Source organism: Salvia hispanica, chromosome 5 (genome assembly GCF_023119035.1).
Source record: "Salvia hispanica cultivar TCC Black 2014 chromosome 5, UniMelb_Shisp_WGS_1.0, whole genome shotgun sequence".
In the NCBI taxonomy this organism is placed as follows: Eukaryota; Viridiplantae; Streptophyta; class Magnoliopsida; order Lamiales; family Lamiaceae; genus Salvia; species Salvia hispanica.
In genome coordinates, this window is record NC_062969.1 from 37,548,076 (window position 1) to 37,566,798 (window position 18,723).

Here is an 18,723-nt window from a genome sequence, read left to right on the forward strand (position 1 = left end):
CTTCAATCTTCTTTCGGTCAGACGGGGAGAACGTCGGAGCCACCCATCGATTCCCGACCAAGAAAAAGAATGTGAGTTTTTTAAAAAAATTTATGCTTCCAACAATTAAAAAAACTTAGGACAAAAAATTGAAAACTTGCAATTCTAATGTTTGGAAATTTTGAAAATAACTAATTTAGGATGAAAAGAAAGCATCCCTAAGTTGAGGGCAAATTATCTCTAATCTTTGCTTTTTTTGGTATAATTAGACAAACAATTAGCGTCCTTGATACCATTAAAAAGTGTCCTTATCTGATTTTTTATTGTAGTGCAAGCACGAAAATAAGGAATTGATATTTCAAGGTTAAGTGAAAGAGATAAAGTCGAGACAAAGATTTTTTTATTAAAAAATGAATGTGCAATAGTTTGAGACGGACCGAAATGGAATATGATGCAGATTCACGGGTGCTGAACTCAGTGAGTTGGGGAATACTACTTCCAATCGGTGCCATCACAGCGAGGTATCTAAGTTTTTCCCGGCAGCCGATCCAACATGGTTTTACCTTCACGCTCTTTTCCAGAGCTCGGGCTACATCACCGAGTGGCAGGCTGGATCCCCCGGCCTCCAGCTCGGGAGCCAGTCTCGGAATCACATCCCACGGCTCACAGGATCATCGGCATTGTCATCTTCACCTGGCGACCCTGCAGGTGACGGCTCTGCTTCTGAGGCCGAAGAAGGAGCACAAACTGAGATTCTATTGGAATGATGTCCACCACTTCATTGGATACTCTGTTATAGTTCTCAGCATCATCAACATTTTCAAGGGCTTCAACATCCTACATCCTGATCAGAAATGGAGGACTGCCTACATCGGGTACTGATCGGCCTGGCTGCTCTCGCTGCCATTCTCGAGATCTGCACATGGTGTGTTGTCTTGAAGAGGAAGAAGTCGAGCCGCCCTGACAAGATGTCAAATGGAAACCATGGCTATAATGGATATGGTGCAAGTGGTCAAGATAGGGTTTGAAGTCTTTTGTAAAGTTTATGGCTCTTGTTGGTTTTTCCATGTTTTTCAGCTCAGTTTATTACTTAGGGTTTGTTTGGGATAGTTATATATGTTTATTATTTATGGTGCATAACATGATTTCTGAACCTCCTTTTGATTCAATTTTCAAAAACAGAGATTATATATATAACACAACATGCTAAAGCTTTCATGATTCATAAAAGATGAGGAATTCTTCCATAACAGATGATTTAGGTTTAGTTGTGTAAAGGTAAAATTATGGTGTGTGAGAAGAATTAGCAAGCAAGTACTCCATATGTTATTTAGTGTTACAGAGTATAGTGTGGCAAGAAACTAACCTGGCAAGAAGAAAAATATGGTGTAGGACTCGATCTCATTGAGGTTCTTATAAGATGCAGAATTACATCAACAAAGAATGCATGAAGCAAATTAGTGAATGAATGAGTATAAGTATAAACAAGTGCTTCATAGTTCCTTAACCAAATACTTGACTACACACAGTATATCAGTCTGTCAAACAATCACTGTACTGCAATATAATATGTATAGTTGAGTACCTCTGTTGCAAGTAGGAACCTTACAAGCTCGACACTGCATATTCAAAATGTCATTGCAGAGATCACACACCCACCATAAAATTGATTTGAGGAGATTTTAATAGAATTTCCATTGCGAAAAGCATATTTTTTTGAATGAGTTAAGTAGGAGTACTATTTTGGTCCTAAACATATGATCGTTTTACGATTTTGATCCAGAACATTCACTTTTTGAAAATCAATTACTATTTAATGATTCATAATCGATCTTGGTAAATAACTATTTGCAATTTGACAATTTAAAAAAACTTTTCAAGTAATTAAATGTCAATATTCCTCAATCGATGAAAATGAAAAAATTTATAACCCACGTCACGGTAACATTATTTTAATTTGAATTGGTATTTTACCCAATAATTGTAAGAAAAATCTACAATAATGAATCTTGGACAGTTTATTTGTGAAAAAATATATCTAGCCAAAAACACACCACGCCTAAAATTAAAATCGGGTCAAGTTATACTTGTTCAAGTTGACTCTCGAATCCAATACATACGAAACGTTGTCGAATAGGTCCTTGTTTGAGCTTACGTCATTTTTTGATCACTGTCAATTGGTCCATATTTGACCCAATTAGATTAATCGAGATTATTAGTAGGTTAATGTTAAGCTAATTATTTTACTAAATAACTCAATTTTTAATATTTGAATTTGAATAAAAAATCTTCTAAGTTCACTTAAAATATCTCTTAACTTTTCATTTGAAAAAAAATGAAACGTCAAACTCTCTCTTTTTCTTTTGCCCTTCAAAAAACCCCTAGTTTGATTCACCAAAACGAACCCGATTCAATTATTGTGTTGGTTGCCATGAGTTGGAAGTCGTCGACCCAAACTTTCGTTCCACGATGGTCTCCGTCGACATGAACGTTGCATATGCAAGGAAGAGAAGTTCACACATCCCTGAAAATGAAGTCAAAGAAGGTTCGGCCTCTCATCGGTAGTTCGAAAGAACGATTCTTTGAAGAAAAACGAACAAGTCCCATCGGGCGCATCGGGTTTCTAGGTTCTTCTAACCCTAGTTCTCACGCAAGTCCATTCTTCTCCGATTCCGGGTTGAAGACCATTGAATACTTGGTTTCGCGTGTTTGAGTTTTGATGGTTTTTGGGTTTTGATGGTGTTAGGGTTGATGCGGTGCCATAACAACAATTTTTTGGATGTAATTCGACGGTTGTGATTAAATGTTCATGAGCAATTCAAAGTAGAAAATGAATATGAAGGACTACTTTATCTTGTAATTTATTGTCCATTTATCGCCTCAATTTGATGTCGGTTTATTGACATAGATTATTGCCTCATTGTCGACAAGAAGCAATCACATAATTGTTAACTTGTTATAACTATGCATAATGTATCAAACCAACAACCACCGGAAAAGTTTTTGCAGTGATACACTATTTTTTTGCACTAAATAAACCAAAGTATACGAGTATATATGGTATAGCCAAAGGTCGATTCGGATATCGAACACGGGAAGGCAAACACAAAGTGTCTATCCTCTACTAAGACTCAATTACTATCGAAAGCGTAGGTTTTAGAAAACTTTTGAAAACTAAAAACAATAAAAAGCATATAACAACTAAATGCAAATAAACACGGAGATAAACGATAGAGATAAGGGAATCCCGGGGATGTGCATTCACATTTATGGTTATAGAAGTTCCAAACTACAATACCCAGCATAGTTTATACTTTGAAAGGACGAGTCACCTAGCTTATGCTCATGCGATACAAACGTTGATTACAAAATTAGGGTTGTCAATCCTAACACGTAACTCCAAAAAGCTCCTAACACCCTTGAAAAGTCCTCACTTCTCAATTAAGCAGTGCGTTTTAAGGAAAGCTAATTGTAGCGTCTACTAAGTGAATCTAACTCAGCTAGAACTCGTCCAGTTATGAAGCAAGTTATATTAAATCATACACGATTGTGTCACTCAATCATGCAACATCAAAACTACTTAGGTAAGAAACAAAGTAAAAACAAAACGGATATTAAATAGAAAAAGGAATTGTATAACCAAAGTTATTCTTAACACATCCCTAGAATCCTATGAGTTTAGTTCACACGATAAAATAAGCTAAACACATAGATTGAAGGGAAAACAATTGAACATAAAACTAGTAGGTTGAATCCTTGTCATTCTGATATTCTTGAAATCCTTCTCCAACTCCTTACAAGTGAAGTACTCTAGCTCTTGATCTCTATGAATTATTTTGCAAGTAGAAGCTCTCCCTTTAATGAAGCTTGAGGTCTTATTTATAGAGGAAACAATCCTTGTTGTACAAGGAAAAGATCTCCAAAATATGGTAAATCTTGGAGCAAATCGGGCATCTCGGATTGCCGCCTTTCTCGCGAGCCGTCGCACTCTTAGGCGGTCGCGCGTTGACTCCGAGTCTGTTTCCTCGGGCGGCCGCCGCACGACTTCGGCGTATGGCCAAGACTTCTCTTCCAAGCGTATTTTACAGGCGGACCGCGCATTGATCTGTCCGCCGGGCGCTGGCCGGTCGCGACACATCCGCGGCGGTCGCCATCCGACCCCGATTTCCAAATTTTGCGTTTTGCTCCTTTTTCGCTCATTATGCACGTTTTCACAAAACACGTCAAAATACCAAAATAGACAAATATGCAAATAATGGACGTGTAGAGTGACTTTGACATCAAAAAGCGATCAAACAACGGCCTTAAAATAGTGCAAAATCCAGAGCTGTTAGGCTTAAGTTTGCATTGGGTGTGGTTAAATGTTCGGACCAATTGGTAGTAGATAATGAATATGGACTACTTTGTCTCGTAATTTGTTGTCCATTTTTATTTCACATTTACATGAAATTTCCCAAAAATATTTTTAAAAAAAATCAAAATTAGATACGTAATGAAAATCGGCAATCGGTCAAATTTTTGCTAATTGACGGTTAGGTCATCGAATTAACGGAACCATGAAAAAAGGAGCTAAACGATAGTTTTCGTATTTTTTGGGATTTGATTTTCAAAAAGTGAATGTTTTGGCCCAAAAATCTTAAATCGGTCATATGTTTAAGACCAAAGTAATACTTTACTTTTCATGAATTGCGGTAAAAGCTGAATATCAGAAAGTATGAGAAACTGGAAAAAAATAAACTCTTTTAAAATTGAAATTTAAGTTGTATACATTGTTATACCCAATAACATAATTTATCAAGATAATTATGAAGTATGAACACTAAGGAATAGAAATCTTTGTGAATAGCTAGGATGAGAAGATTGTGGAATATGAGGAAGTTTTTGCAAAATAGATATGGATAAAGTTAGTTGTTGTTGGAATCTATGCCCGGTCAATGGACTTTGACCAATTATAATTTCAACGAGACATTTAATTTTGTAAAATTAAATGATATAGCGTCGATCTACGTTCGGAGTAGAAGACCGTGGTATATTTATTTTCTCAAATCCGATTCCCGATGAGTGAGAAATAATTATTTAAAGTTGTGCAAAAATTGCAAACTTAATGAGCTATGAGAGGAGATTAGGGAATAATTAAGAGAGTTAATTATCCCACATTGAAAGTTTCAACCTTATTAAACTAGTATTTAATAAGAAGGATTATTACATGTAATAATTATAGTGGACTAAGATGGGCTGTAAGAGCCCATACGCGCGCTGCCCGCTCCACCGCGAGCCGCGTGCCGCGAGCCTCGAGCCGAGCCCGAGCCCGAGCCCGTGCTCGCGCTGCGTCCGTGCCCGTGCCCGTGCCCGTGTCCTTGTCCTTGTCCTTGTCCTTGTCCTTGGCAATTGGTCTTGGGCGTTCTTTGGGCCCGTCGCGGGCTTGGTGCTTGGGCCTAGTTGCGGGCTTGGCCCAAGTCTAGTGGACAGCCAGCGGGATGCCACCTCGTCGTATGACGCGGTAAGCCAACGTGGCTGACACGTGAGAGTCCACGTCGTGAACGAATCTAGAAGCTTCTAGCTCGAGCGCGTAACGGCTTGTAACGCCGAACGTTACGAGCCAGAACCACGCACCGTTACGGTCTAGCTTTAATGACGGCCATTATGGCCGTTGACCCCCTGGGGACCGAGCCTATAAATAGGCTAGTCATTCCATGCATTCTACACACCAAAAACACTAGAAAGCATTCCCGCATCATAAGCTCTCTCTCTCGCATTGTTCTTCGCCAAGCTCGCCCTCTCCTCCATCCAAGGCCAGCTCGCCGATAGCGGTGCGCTTCATCGAGACGTAGCCGTTTTATCTTTGGGGACGAAACGCCAATCCGAAGAGCACTACCGGGCGTATCTCGTCTTGCGGAAAGAGGCCTCCTCGACTCGGCTATTTCCTTTTACGGTTCATTAGTTTCGAATTTTCCGTTGTAATTTTCGTTTCAGTTCTTCTTGTATTCCTTCTTGTAATCCCTAAATCTCTAACAGCTTGTTCCATCCAAAGGATCACACCATAAGAGCTTGAAATTAAAAGAGAGATATTGTAGTTTCTATCAATAATAATTAAAGACTCCACACATATTTATATTATGGGAGGCGCAAAAAAAATCTTTTATAATAAGACAAATAAATCAAATCCTAACAAACTATATTCTAGATTTATGGAAACAATAGAATACAAACTATATTCTAGATTTATTGAGAAAATTAGACGAAGTGGATGCCATACATGGATTTGCATGGTTCTATTTTCCTATGTTAGTATTTTGACCATTTTAACTATTTTGATATACATTGAACTCACAAGGAATGCAGAAGTTGAAAGTTATCTATAAAATATCCCTCCGTCCAAGGAAGATGACCCTTCCTTGGCAGCATGAATTTTATGCAGCTTATATTTTGTGGTAAGAGGAGATAGTAAAATAAGAGAGATGAAATAAAGTAGACATAAAAGTGTTTTCATTTTAAGTAATGGGTCATTTTGATTGAACAAACCAAAAAGGAAAGTGAGTCATCTTCAAGGACTGGAGAGTACTTGCTTTTCTCAAGCAATACAAAATTCATTCATCTAATTTGATTCTAACTCCAAATTGTGAGTCATTTTGAAATTGTTGTGTATTTAATTTTAAATCTAGTTCTATATAATATTTTATAAAATCGAGCAAAAATGAAGTCCACTCGCACGCTCAACAAGTGAGCATCGCAACCACGTTCCATTGTGAATGGCGAGGGGGAAGAGGGCATGGAGGGACAACCCTCCCCTGAGTCCCCTGGTTCCATTCCTCTAGGACATAGAAGTGTCATCAGTGCCAAATTGCCAATGATATTTTTTGGCTCGATCATAAGAGATAATTTAACATTCCGGACGGTCCGGATGAGTTGACTAAGGTCTCCGCCCTATTTAAATATGTCCATGTCTACATTCAGATAGTTGGAATTTTTTTCTATTTGAAAAAGATTAATAATGGTTTTTCATATAGAGTATCTATCATAACTAAAACCCCTCTAACATATAAAATAGATGAAATGTATTTTATCAATTAAATTGCATTTTATCGCATATAAATAGTGGGGTTTACGGATTTCGATTTTATTATTTTCCTCGTGGAAATTTCAATTATATACGATGTCAATGAAAGCAACTATTTTAAAAAAAAGGTATTCCTCACAAGAAACATCAGTATTGATAAAAATGTAAAAATGGAAGACGACTTTACAGTTTTTATAGGCAAGCGTTGCATTCTAAGTACTAAAAATTTGTCATTAATCATTAGCATCAGCAAACATTGGATCAAGAAAAGTTAACAGGATAGACACAAAGATTCATATTCCTTGTTTAAAAATGACGGGAGTGGATTCCCGTTGTGGTGGGAACACGGATGGGGATGTTGTGCTATTAAACGGTGGCGATTGGGACAATTATTGCATTCCTTTTCCTTTTTCAGTTAAGTTTATTAAATATTACTTGCTGCCGTAATTTTATATGGTCAAATATGATATCAAGGTGAATCAGTGTGTTCATATTTTTTTAATGTTAATTTTTAGTTATTAAACTTTTAACATTTTAAATTATAATTAATATAATATTAGTAGATTATAATTTGAATCATAATTAGAGCTTATTGATTAAGGGTGTTATTAACTTAATTCTAATTTTGTTTTTTACTAAAAGTTAAATTTGAATCCATTTTATATTTAAATTTAGAGATAATTGTTATTAAATCATAGTTTTTCGTTGAATTTTAGCTCATTACACAATTTTGAAACTCAATTATAACATTTTAATTTTCTCAATTGTCCCATGTGGGTTAAGTAAAACTAATACTCTTTTTGTTTGCCATTGCTTGTCACTAGCTTTCCTTTTCTCTCTGTCACCAAGCTTGTCACACCTACTACTTTTGATAATATATCTCACACTCCACTAACTCATTCTTCTCACACTACAAAAAATTTATCATTTATGGACACAAAAATTGAGATACAATTACAGTGTTTGGAAATTTTTAAAAATAACTAGTACTACTAATTTAGGACGCAAAAAAATGTTCTAAGTTGAGGGAAAATTATCTTAATCTTTTACTCCTACTTTTTAAGATGCTTCTATTTGGGTCGCCTAATTTTAGTTAGGACACCAACAATAAAGACACAGTAAATAACGCATTGGTGGTATAATTAGACATAGCATAGGACGGAGGGGTATTAATATTACATTAAAATAATTTAAAATAATGTTTTATTTGCAACAGATAAGATTTAGCTATGATTTTAAATATAATAATTTGTTGATATTAAATTAATTTGTCATAATATTAATACCTTAATGAAATTGAAATGAGCATGCAACTAAATATAAAATTTTGAAATTTTAATTAGTGAACTAAATAAGCCATAAGTTTTAATGAGTAGTTCGATACTAATTAATCGTTAATTTATAAAACTATTTTACAAAATAAATCACTAAAATAAAGTATACTATAGAAATGGTTAGTGAATCATGAGTTAAACTATTTGGATAAAGTAAAGTTTGTACAAGTTGACTCAATACGTCGTCGTGTAAATAGCACAGCATCCATCCCCTGCTGTGTTCCCACCATAGCAGGGTGATCCACTCCCAAAAATGACGCTGCAAGATGAAATAACAACTAAAAAATAATCTGACAGGGAGCACTTTGTAGATCAATTTCTCAGTATTTTACAACATTGAGATCCGATGCGTTTTAATTAACAATTCCATATGGAAAAGAAAAAAATACTATCACAACTAGAATTACTGGTACAAGGCAGTCATCGCAGCTGATGCACTTAAACAAGAGGTCGCAGCTGATGCACTTAAACAACAGGTGAAATCATGCCCGCTCTTTAGGCTCAAGTGCAGCAATTTCTTTGACAACTTGCGCTTTATCAGCCTCAAATTGCACATCCTCTGCAACCAAAGCAAAATTTCAAACAAAGATATTCGAAGATTATCTGCGTGAATATGTCATTCCACATTTTTACCTTTTTCTGTCTTGAAATCAGCAAAAGGCGTAGTAGCTTGCTTTTGTTGGTAACGAGAATACTAACAATGTCCGGAGGTTTGTTCTGATTAGCTGCAAATAACTGCACATAGTTGTATTGCAGAAAACACTTTCAGTTATCCATGTCTTTCCACTATATGTGACAAGCTTGGACAGCAATATAAAACTGTACCTTGAAAACATGGAATGCTTCAATCTGTATGCTCTTGCTCGACTCCTGGGTAAGGCAACGGTTCAGTATTAATATAGATGCAGTTTCAAGTAAAGACATCAAAGAATGATATGGTTCAGAACGAATTCCTTAAAAAATTTATTTAACATGTTCATGAGGGTTTTCAGAATATGGCAATTCAGCAAACATCAACAATAAAAACCATAAAATAGTGCTCTTTCAAGCTCTTCCAATATTGATTGTCATAAAACAAAACAGTCTGAAGTACATGATAATTATATTTGAGAATGAGTAAGGTCTAATATCAGATCATTTAGTTTATTGAGATAAATTTAAATAGAATTTACCATGCATTTACCTATATGTACTTCTCCCTTCCTCATACACATTTTTCAACACTTCTTCAGTCATTTTAATAGCAAGGAAAGTCAGGACTTAATCTAAAAGTCAAGAATGTAACATACCCTGAGAAGATTCATGAGGATCCTCAAGTTTTCCCTTGAACTAACATATCGCGTCATTACAGCTGAATTCGACCGATCCAGCAAGATATCACCCAAGAGCTGAAAGGAGTGTATTGAGAATCAGAATCATAACCATACAGAACTGTGCATGAGGACATATCGAATAATAAGAATTGATCAACTCTTCATTTGCCTGCCACCATCAAGCGTTTTCATCATTTTTGTACAATTTTCAATAAGAAATGGTGGTTCCGCATTACCTTGACAGCCTGCCTCCTAGTAATGTAGTTAGTAGATTCTAGCAACTTCGAGTTGTACTCCGCAAAGAACTATGAGGAAAAGATGACAAAAATCAGGATCAGGTGTGAAACTCGTGAAGGACTACAAGAAACAACATTGTTAAATTCCAGGGTAGGACACACATGAACATATTATGAGACATGGGAGGTTCCCAAAGTAGTAATGAATAACGAGCTTAATGTACAAAAGCCTGCAGGGATAATTTTCAACGCCCCATGGCAGAAATATCATGTCAGGACATATGCGGCACAAAGAAGAATATTAACTTATCTAGCTGCTTAATGCTGATGCAGCAAAACTTACCCAGTCATAATTTTTAGAAAGGAACTCGGCAACTGTTGATTTGTGCCTAGTCAGTAACTCCTGCAATAAGATGTCAATCCTGTTATATAGACTTTAATGTCAGTATCTATACCAAAAAACACCAAAAAAGGCATCATTGAGGACGCAATCTAGAACTTGCATGTCCTAAGTTTGAGCAGCTTAGATCAAAGTGCCTCGAGAAAATGGCATACGTGCTTAACATAGATCATCTAGGTGTTGGACATGTAGTAAGTAACCCAATCATGTAAGAGCACATGAAGAAAGATATAGGGTTATAAGATAATGCTACCCAGCTTAACCACCGAGTCGCACATCCCACTGAACATCGTAAGTTCACTTTCACCATTACCATCTATAGCACATTCTCAAATCATAGTAACAGGAAAATATACTCTGAGGCATTAAATCAAAGACATTTTTCAGTCAAATCAAACACCCACAATTTTTTAAGCACAATGCCAAATGAGGGAACGCTATATTTAACACTAACTGCGATATTAACCTTTGTGACCAATCAAAATGTAAAGTGAGCAGACCTATCAATCACTGATCAACTACAGAACACATATAACGCAACAAAATGATGGATAAACCAAATAACTGAAAATTAACATTTAACAAAATGTTGGTTTTCATCTGCAGCACTTAGCATTGATGTAACCAGTAAACTTATGCAATAAAGGACACAAAAAAGCAGCCAATGTAGTCGGTGACTTTTTATGCGATAGAATGATTGGCACAATAATATCATAAAGCATGAAAATTGAGTGATCTACTCACTTTGCAACGATTTGATGGCGTATGCATTCCCTCAACATTGCACCATAGTGTAAAGCCAGCTCAGTGTTCTCATAACTAGACACAAACAGAAACCCAAATTGAAGGCTATATTGCAAACAAGAACATCAGGGAGACCTCTCATACAAGCAATTTCACAATTATCAGATTAAATCCCAATTCGAGTAGAAGCCTGGAAATATAAGTTATTTGATCGAACAATCCAGAATCTAATGCAGATTCTTTATCCTAACATACCCTGCTATCAAGACATCCATGAGATCTATGTTCTTTTCCAAGTAATCACACGCAATCAACTTTGACTGAACCTGTTGCCTCTGCAGATTTGCAACAACCTGAGTAGCATCTTTGCGGGTCTGCAAAATTGTCTATCAGTCAACTCAACTCTCCCTTAATTCTTATGGTAAAGAATTAGATTGAACAACTATCAATTTGTCAGATATTCTACACCAAGAAGTAGAATATTGTTCTTGCATTATGTCCAAACTCAACACACTCAATTCAATCCAACCATAAAGCATAATGCACAAGGCAGAATTCTTATAAGTTGTAGTGACCAAATTAGGGACTGATCTACAAGTACCTCTAAATTCAACTTTGGAAGACATGTAATTAGGAGGCGAAGAGTGTCCTCTCTGAAAAACTCCTGAGTCAACTGGGTACATGCTTCTGCTACTGGCTCAGATTCACTGTCCCCATAAAGAACTTGTTTCAACTCTCTCATTAGTTTGCTCAATTCCAGCATCTACACAGTAAAATTAGCAAAAGATATAACACTAGAATCGGAAAAAGGACAGTAAAATCGTCTACTCTACTGCATTCCAGTTGCTACCCTATTAAAACATAGAGCAGACGTTTGAAACACAATGAGTCATCGACTATACTATCAATGCAATTATGCAAAGGTTCCACAAAAATGCACAAGATAATAGGTGAAACAGTAATACCGCAGTTAAATAAAACTGCAAATCAGTACTCAGTAGCACCCACTATTCACTAACTAACAACATAATTTGTCATATATACACATTAGATGACAATGTCAAAGTACAAGCACCACCAGATCAACCAAAACAAAACAAAAATTCATGCATAGGGTAATTAAACAGGAGAACCTTCTCGTCTCGCTTGCTTTCCTTAGTGTCAGGAGCTCCGAGATCGGCGAAGATGAGTAGATCGCGCGTCTGCCGCACCAAATCAGCCGGAGTCCTCGGCTTGGACTTGAACAGACTCTTCATCTTAGCATTATCCGCAACTCCGTCGGTGGTATCCGGTAGCGGAAGCCTTCGGACAGTCGCCTGTAACACCGGCGGCCGCTGCGCCGGCGGTTTACCGCCGGAAGACAGACACCCTCCAATTTTGGGAAATTGTTAAACCCCCAAAATTAGCCCTTGAATATTTCTTGGCGATTGGTTTAGGGATTCGGATTCCGATTCGACAAAGTTGATTTTTCGGTCTGTATTTTCCTAACAGAAAATTTTCAAGCTTTAGTGAATTTGCGGGGGTTTTAAATTTCATTTATATATATCGACTGTGAACTGTGATAGCAGATCGTTTTCACTTGTGGGCCTAACTTCACTTGAAAGTATTATAATTTTCCTTTTTATTTTACTTTTTTGAGAATAATATAACTTGGTATAGTTAGATTTGTCGATGTGAAAATCGTTAAGATAAAGACGAATATCTGATTACAAGGAGTACTTAATATTTAGTCAACTGATCCAACAAATTCTATTTCTATCAAAATTAGAAGTCCATTTGAAGCCAATTAGTTAATTATGATAGTATTTGAATTCAAATTTTATAAACATTCTAAAATGAAATACTATGACTATTTTTTTGTGATCTTAACTTGCACTAGAATTAAATGGGAATTGAAGATCAAAAAATTTCGAAGCTATGAGAGGTAAATTCGTTGACCACCTTGTGAGTTGCTAAACGCGAAATCAGTTAAAATGTTAAATTCAGTACATTATATACCGAAGTATGATTTGGAAGATGAATAGCAAATAAAATGTAATCGGACTATATTATTCAAATGTTATCTCAACTACAAACGTCGATTTAAAGGGGACATCCTAGATATGCCATAACCAATTCATCGATTAAATCAATGTTTAAGGAGTACTAATTTGTGGCCACTTGAATTGATCATTCTATTTTACTTTGCTAATCAGTCGATTAAATTAATCTACTACACTTTGGGGGAATTCGTGTCTAATCATCGGCTCAAATGCCTAACATATAGCATGATTTTGTTTCTGGCTGTATTAAAAAATACTAACATGCAGTGGAACCAATAAAATATTGCTCTTTTTGATTTTTTTCGAATTAGAAGTTTACTCTAGATAGACTTTTTTAATTCAGTTAAATTTTGCTGCACGTTGACGCATAGTTCCTGCAACTGTCTTTACTAAAAAACATTGCCTCCATCACTAAAAACTAAAAAGGAATATTTGTACCGATTTATTTTTGTCATTTTAGTCCGTCATCAAATTACTCCCTCAGTTTTACATGGATCATTTTTAAATTTGGAAATTTTTTCATAGTTGAGTCATTTTCAATACTCATCTGTCAATTAGAAGTGAACGTTTTTCTTTTATCATCGTTAAAAATGAAAGCGTTTCTACTCCTCTACTTTTTCTTCTCTCTTATTTTACTCTCTTTCGTTAACTCACAAAATACACTACTAAAATCTGCTTGAAAAGCAAATGTTGCATATTTAATGGGGCGGAGGAGTATATAGTAACTTTTTTATCTTTCTTACTTTACTCTCTCTACTTTATTCTACTGCTTTATTCATTTTATCTTTATTCTCTCTACCTTTTCATCTCTCTACTTTTTTATCTATTTATTTAACATACCCACATTCATTTAAAACTCGTCTTGAAAAGTTCCGCCTCAACTATGAAGAAACGGAGGGAGTAATATATACTTTCCCCGTCCCGATTAAAGTCACATCTTTTCATTTTAGTAGTCCGATAAAAGTCGATCACACTTCCTACTTACTATATTTGGACATCAAAAATGTCATTACCTAACTCCATTTTATTACACAAAATTTCATTATCTAACAAATTTATTACACAAAAAGTCAAAGAGTGTGAATCTTAATCGGGGACGGAGGAGTATTTTTAATATCCAATTATTTCCCCTCTGTTCAAAATTAATGTACATTTTTAATATCCAATTATCTCCACTTTGTTCAAATAATATTTCGACAGAATATTCATTTGAAAAACACCTATGGGACATATTTAAAGTTAGGTCTCCTCTCTAAGCTAATTTTCTATTTTTATGGTATAAGTTTATTTCCCTCCAGAAGATGTGTTCATTACAAATTCGGAAGGTTGAAATTTTGTGCAACTAGTCATACACTTCTCCTCTAAGTATACTCAAAATTATTTTTCGTTTTCCAAAAAAATGAAAAAAAGGAAAGCAAATACATATTAAAGAAAATTTATAGTTGCCCATCTACTTCGAAAAGATAACTTTATAATATACTTCCTTTGTTCTAAAATAATGTTTCAATTTGCTATTTTAGGACATCAAAATTAATACGTGTATATAAAAGTAGGACTTACTTTTCTTTGCATTAACTTTTCCACTTCTTTCTTTGCATTTAAAATCATCTAGAATTAAAATGAGATAAAAAATTGTGGATGGAGAGAGTATGATATATCCATAATAATACTAACAAAATCTCTAAACGATGGAATTTCCAATCAAAGTGTGTTATTCACGTAGAACTCAAAATTAAGATGGTTGCGTGACCATTTATCTTTAGTTGAATTTATGCTTCTCTTTATTTCAAAGAAACATCAAATAAAGAAGTCTTAAAAAGTCATAAAAACATGTGAAAATAGACAGATGGTCAATTGCCGTCACTCGTGAGTCGTGACTCTACACGACAGAAACACGTAGATCACGAAAACATATCTTTTTCATTTCTCTGAAAATTGTAAAGTTCACCACAAAAATCACTCAACAAAAATCCAATAAAAACTTGCAAATCTTTAAGCAGATACAAATATCTCGAAAATTTATTTCACTTCATTATCGGATACCGATACACAATATCTGGCCATTTCTAATTTCTAAAATCGGCGATCAGTCTTTAATTTTCTCGAAGGAAGTGAGCTTAAGGGACTTCGGCCCAGGCTTGGAGTAAACGACGGCGGAATAGGTCTTGGGCGCGGCGGCGGAGGCGCCTTGGCGGAGATCACGAGCCTGTAATTGATACCAGCTACCACCTGCGACTCTCCCTTCACCACAGACACCAAATCCAAGGCCGTCTTCTTCTGCTTGTTGTATTCCGAAATCGCGAATTTCGCAATTTCGACAATCTCCGGTGCGTTGGGATTGTCGATTGGCTTCCATCCGCCGACGATGTGGCCACGGGAAGCGGCTGAGATGGGAACCAGCGCAACCGCCATGAGTGAGAGAGCAGCGAGGAGAATGTGAAGAGATTTGGGTGCCATGATTTTGAGTATGGGTGGGTGGACCGTAAGGGGGGACGGTTATATTTATAAATGGGGAACGGGACGCGCAAATACGAATTTATTGAGACCAATATATCTTAGTCCAGAAGGTTCCATTTAATGAAGGGTAAATATATTGGTACTAGTAAAAATATTAATTTTGTTATTATTTGAAGGAGTAATTACCTTAAATATCATTTGTTTTCAATAATTTTTTATTTATTGTAGTACTACTTATTTTCTTTATCCCCACATATATATTAACCGTTTCTTTCCATTTTTTTCTTTGTCAACTTACATTAATATTTTTGAACCAGAAAATTTTTAGGTGAAGCTATTAAATATAATTAATTAAAGCGAGACAATAGTTGGATATGTGAATGAGAGAATGAAAAAATTACATCTTTTTTAGTACAAATTTTTTGTTCTTCACTTATTTGTTTTATTCCCATAGTATATAAATATTAACCGTTCCTTTTCATTTATTTTCTTGGTCAACTTTCAATAATATTTCCTTTGTCTTATAACATTATTACTTTCATGAAATAGGCAAAAGTTTAGGTAGAGTTAATGAGTGTAACAAGATAGGGGGAATAATACAGTTGGATATTTGAATGCGAGAATGAAAAAATAACATCTTCATAGGTAGGAGTACAAATTACAAATAAAAATACACATCTTACAGAGACTGATAAAGTACAGATTTAAAATATGTGACACTATTGAAGAAATAGCATATTTCTTTCAAAAGCATTATGTCTTGCGGTATTTTGTTTTGATGAGTTTCTATTCGATCATTTACTTTAAAAGTTAAGAATTTAGCTATGACTAGGGTGAGCCTTACTCAAGCTAGTGTACACAAATAGGAAATGTGCGTCATCTTTCGTGTTTTTGATACTCGTCGTCTGCCTCGCATGTCCTCAACTTTCTCGCTTTCGTGCATTTAATAAATTAGTTCTAGAAGTACTTAAATTAACTTGGAAGTCAAGAGAAAATAATAAAAGGTGCTCCGCAAAAAGAAATGAAATTGGGCCCAAAACATTTTATAAGCATCAACCCAAAGCAAATAAATAACTGGCCCACCCAGGAGCCCAAATCGACTACTTGCCGTTGTCCTCCTCTCCTCCACGCCGCTGCCGTTCAAACAGCCGGCAGCCCCCCTATAGGTTAGGAAGTTATGATCATTGAACGGTTTCTCTAATAATTTGAGTTTTTCCATGGTTGTATGAGATTCATGTTTCTAAACATGATGGATACCTTATTGAAAATTGAACTTTGTGTGTAAAAAGAAAAGGACTCCTTGCTATTTCTGCCATGGAAAACTCTTTGAGTTTGATAAAAAAAACAAAAATTGGCTTTGTGAGACAAAAGAAAAAGAACATGAATTACATGTAAGAGTTGTGGAATTGAATGGAACAACTCTCTCTTTATGATGAAAATGTGAATTGAGGAACAATTTTTTATTTTATTTTGTGTGTGAGTGGAGGCGTGAACTGCAGATTTAGGAAAAATAAGTGTAATTGAGATTTTAATTGGTGAATTTTGATTGCAGATTAAGGGGATCAGAAGTCACGTTTATGGAGAGAAGAAGATCATATCTTACGTTCTTCAGGGAATCGTACACCATACAAACTACGATAATGTCGGAGAGATTTTCTGGTACGCTCAGAATTGGCGACTTGAACGATTACATAGCTCCATCACAAGGCTGTGTCATTAAAACTGAGGTAACTAGTTCTTTTAATCAATAATCACCAGCTAGGTTTTTGAGAATTGTGATCGCAATTGCTCCCTGCTGTTGAAATTGTCCAACTGTTTGCGTTTTTTTTAGAGTTTGGTAAATATTTCCAGTTGGATTTTATTTTGACACAATTAGTGAAGGTCAGTACACCCCTCTTTCAAGTATAATATCAATTGAGATGCCTGTTGGAAGCATTGGTGCATGATCTTCAAAATGCATACTTGTTTAGTATGATCTTGTTTGTTGCCATTCTTTTCTTTGTAGTTATTCTAGTTGCTGCTCATGAACAGAATGCTGGGAAGGATAGGGTCCTAAAGCGGCTCAGACGGAGCCTCTGAAGATCTCACTCAAGGACTGCTTAGCTTGTAGCCAGGTAAATACAACTATTGGTTCTAGTTTCCAGGATGAGCGTGTTTGTTTTTTATGACCACCGTTGCTAGATATAGTAACTTAGGGACTCCTCTGCACTTGTGTGTGTGTGTGTGTGTGTGTATGTATGTGAGTAAGTTCAGGGGAAGAATGGAGGAGGAGAGAAAATTGAAACTGGTACACTAATATTCATGATTCTCGTGCAGTGGGTGCATAAATTCTGCAGAGACAGTTATGCTTGAGAAGCAGGTTTAGATGAGTTTCTTTTGAACCTCAACAAAGGAAAAGCTGTAATTTTCTCCCCTTTCTCCTCAGTCTAGGGCTTCTCTTGCTGTTCATTTTGGCCTTTCTCCCCTTCAAGTAAGATTTTATATGTAGAAATCATTGTTGTACTTTATTTATTTTTGCTGGGAAAATAATTGTTGGGTTGTCTATTTTGGGTACATGGTCCTGGCACTACCAGTTTTTTTATGATTTCAGGTATTTCAAACTTACAACATTGTTGAAGTCTTTGGGAGTAAAAGCCATTTTTGATACTAGCAGCAGTCAGTTTTGCACTTATTGAGGCCTTGTAATGAATTCATATATCGTTATAGAGAAAGCAATTCAGCTAGTGAAGAGAAGTCAAAGTCAGCCCTTCCTATGATTTCATCTGCATGCCCAGGTACTAAAATAGTACAAAACACTCTTCCTGTGTGCTATAGGTGCAAATATTTTCTCTTTTCAACCTAATAAACTTTGATGACCACTTGTTATCTGTGTGCGGTTTGTGTGGTAGAGAGGTAGGGCGTTTTGGGAGGTAGACCTTGTATATTGGACTTCTAAATTACTCCTCCGTCCTGCTTTAGGAGTCCGGTTGAGTCGGACCATGTTTTAAGAAAAAAATGTTTGAGTGTTGGGACCCACTTTAATTGAGTGTCAATAAATAAATGTTGTAGTAGATGTTGGGACCCACTTTTAACACTTTTTTATTAGTTGTAGTGGATGTTAGGACCCACTTTTACCTTTTAACACTTTGTAGGAATTTTTATTAATTTATCTCAACCGGGAC

At 35.8% G+C, this 18,723-nt stretch overlaps 1 protein-coding gene and 2 pseudogenes across 1 annotated transcript; 1 reads left to right on the top strand and 2 right to left on the bottom strand.

Moving 5' to 3' along the window:
* Positions 1-420: 420 nt before the first annotated feature.
* LOC125189972 lies at positions 421-1,132 on the top strand (annotated as a pseudogene).
* A 7,618-nt stretch (positions 1,133-8,750) lies between these two features.
* On the bottom strand, positions 8,751-12,449 carry LOC125187553 (annotated as a pseudogene).
* Positions 12,450-15,061: 2,612 nt separating this feature from the next.
* On the bottom strand, positions 15,062-15,606 carry LOC125190347 (cysteine proteinase inhibitor 1-like). The gene has a single exon (XM_048087626.1). It carries the CDS (start codon positions 15,560-15,562, stop codon positions 15,179-15,181), a length of 384 nt encoding a protein of 127 aa, XP_047943583.1. The 5' UTR covers positions 15,563-15,606; the 3' UTR covers positions 15,062-15,178.
* Positions 15,607-18,723: the final 3,117 nt, after the last annotated feature.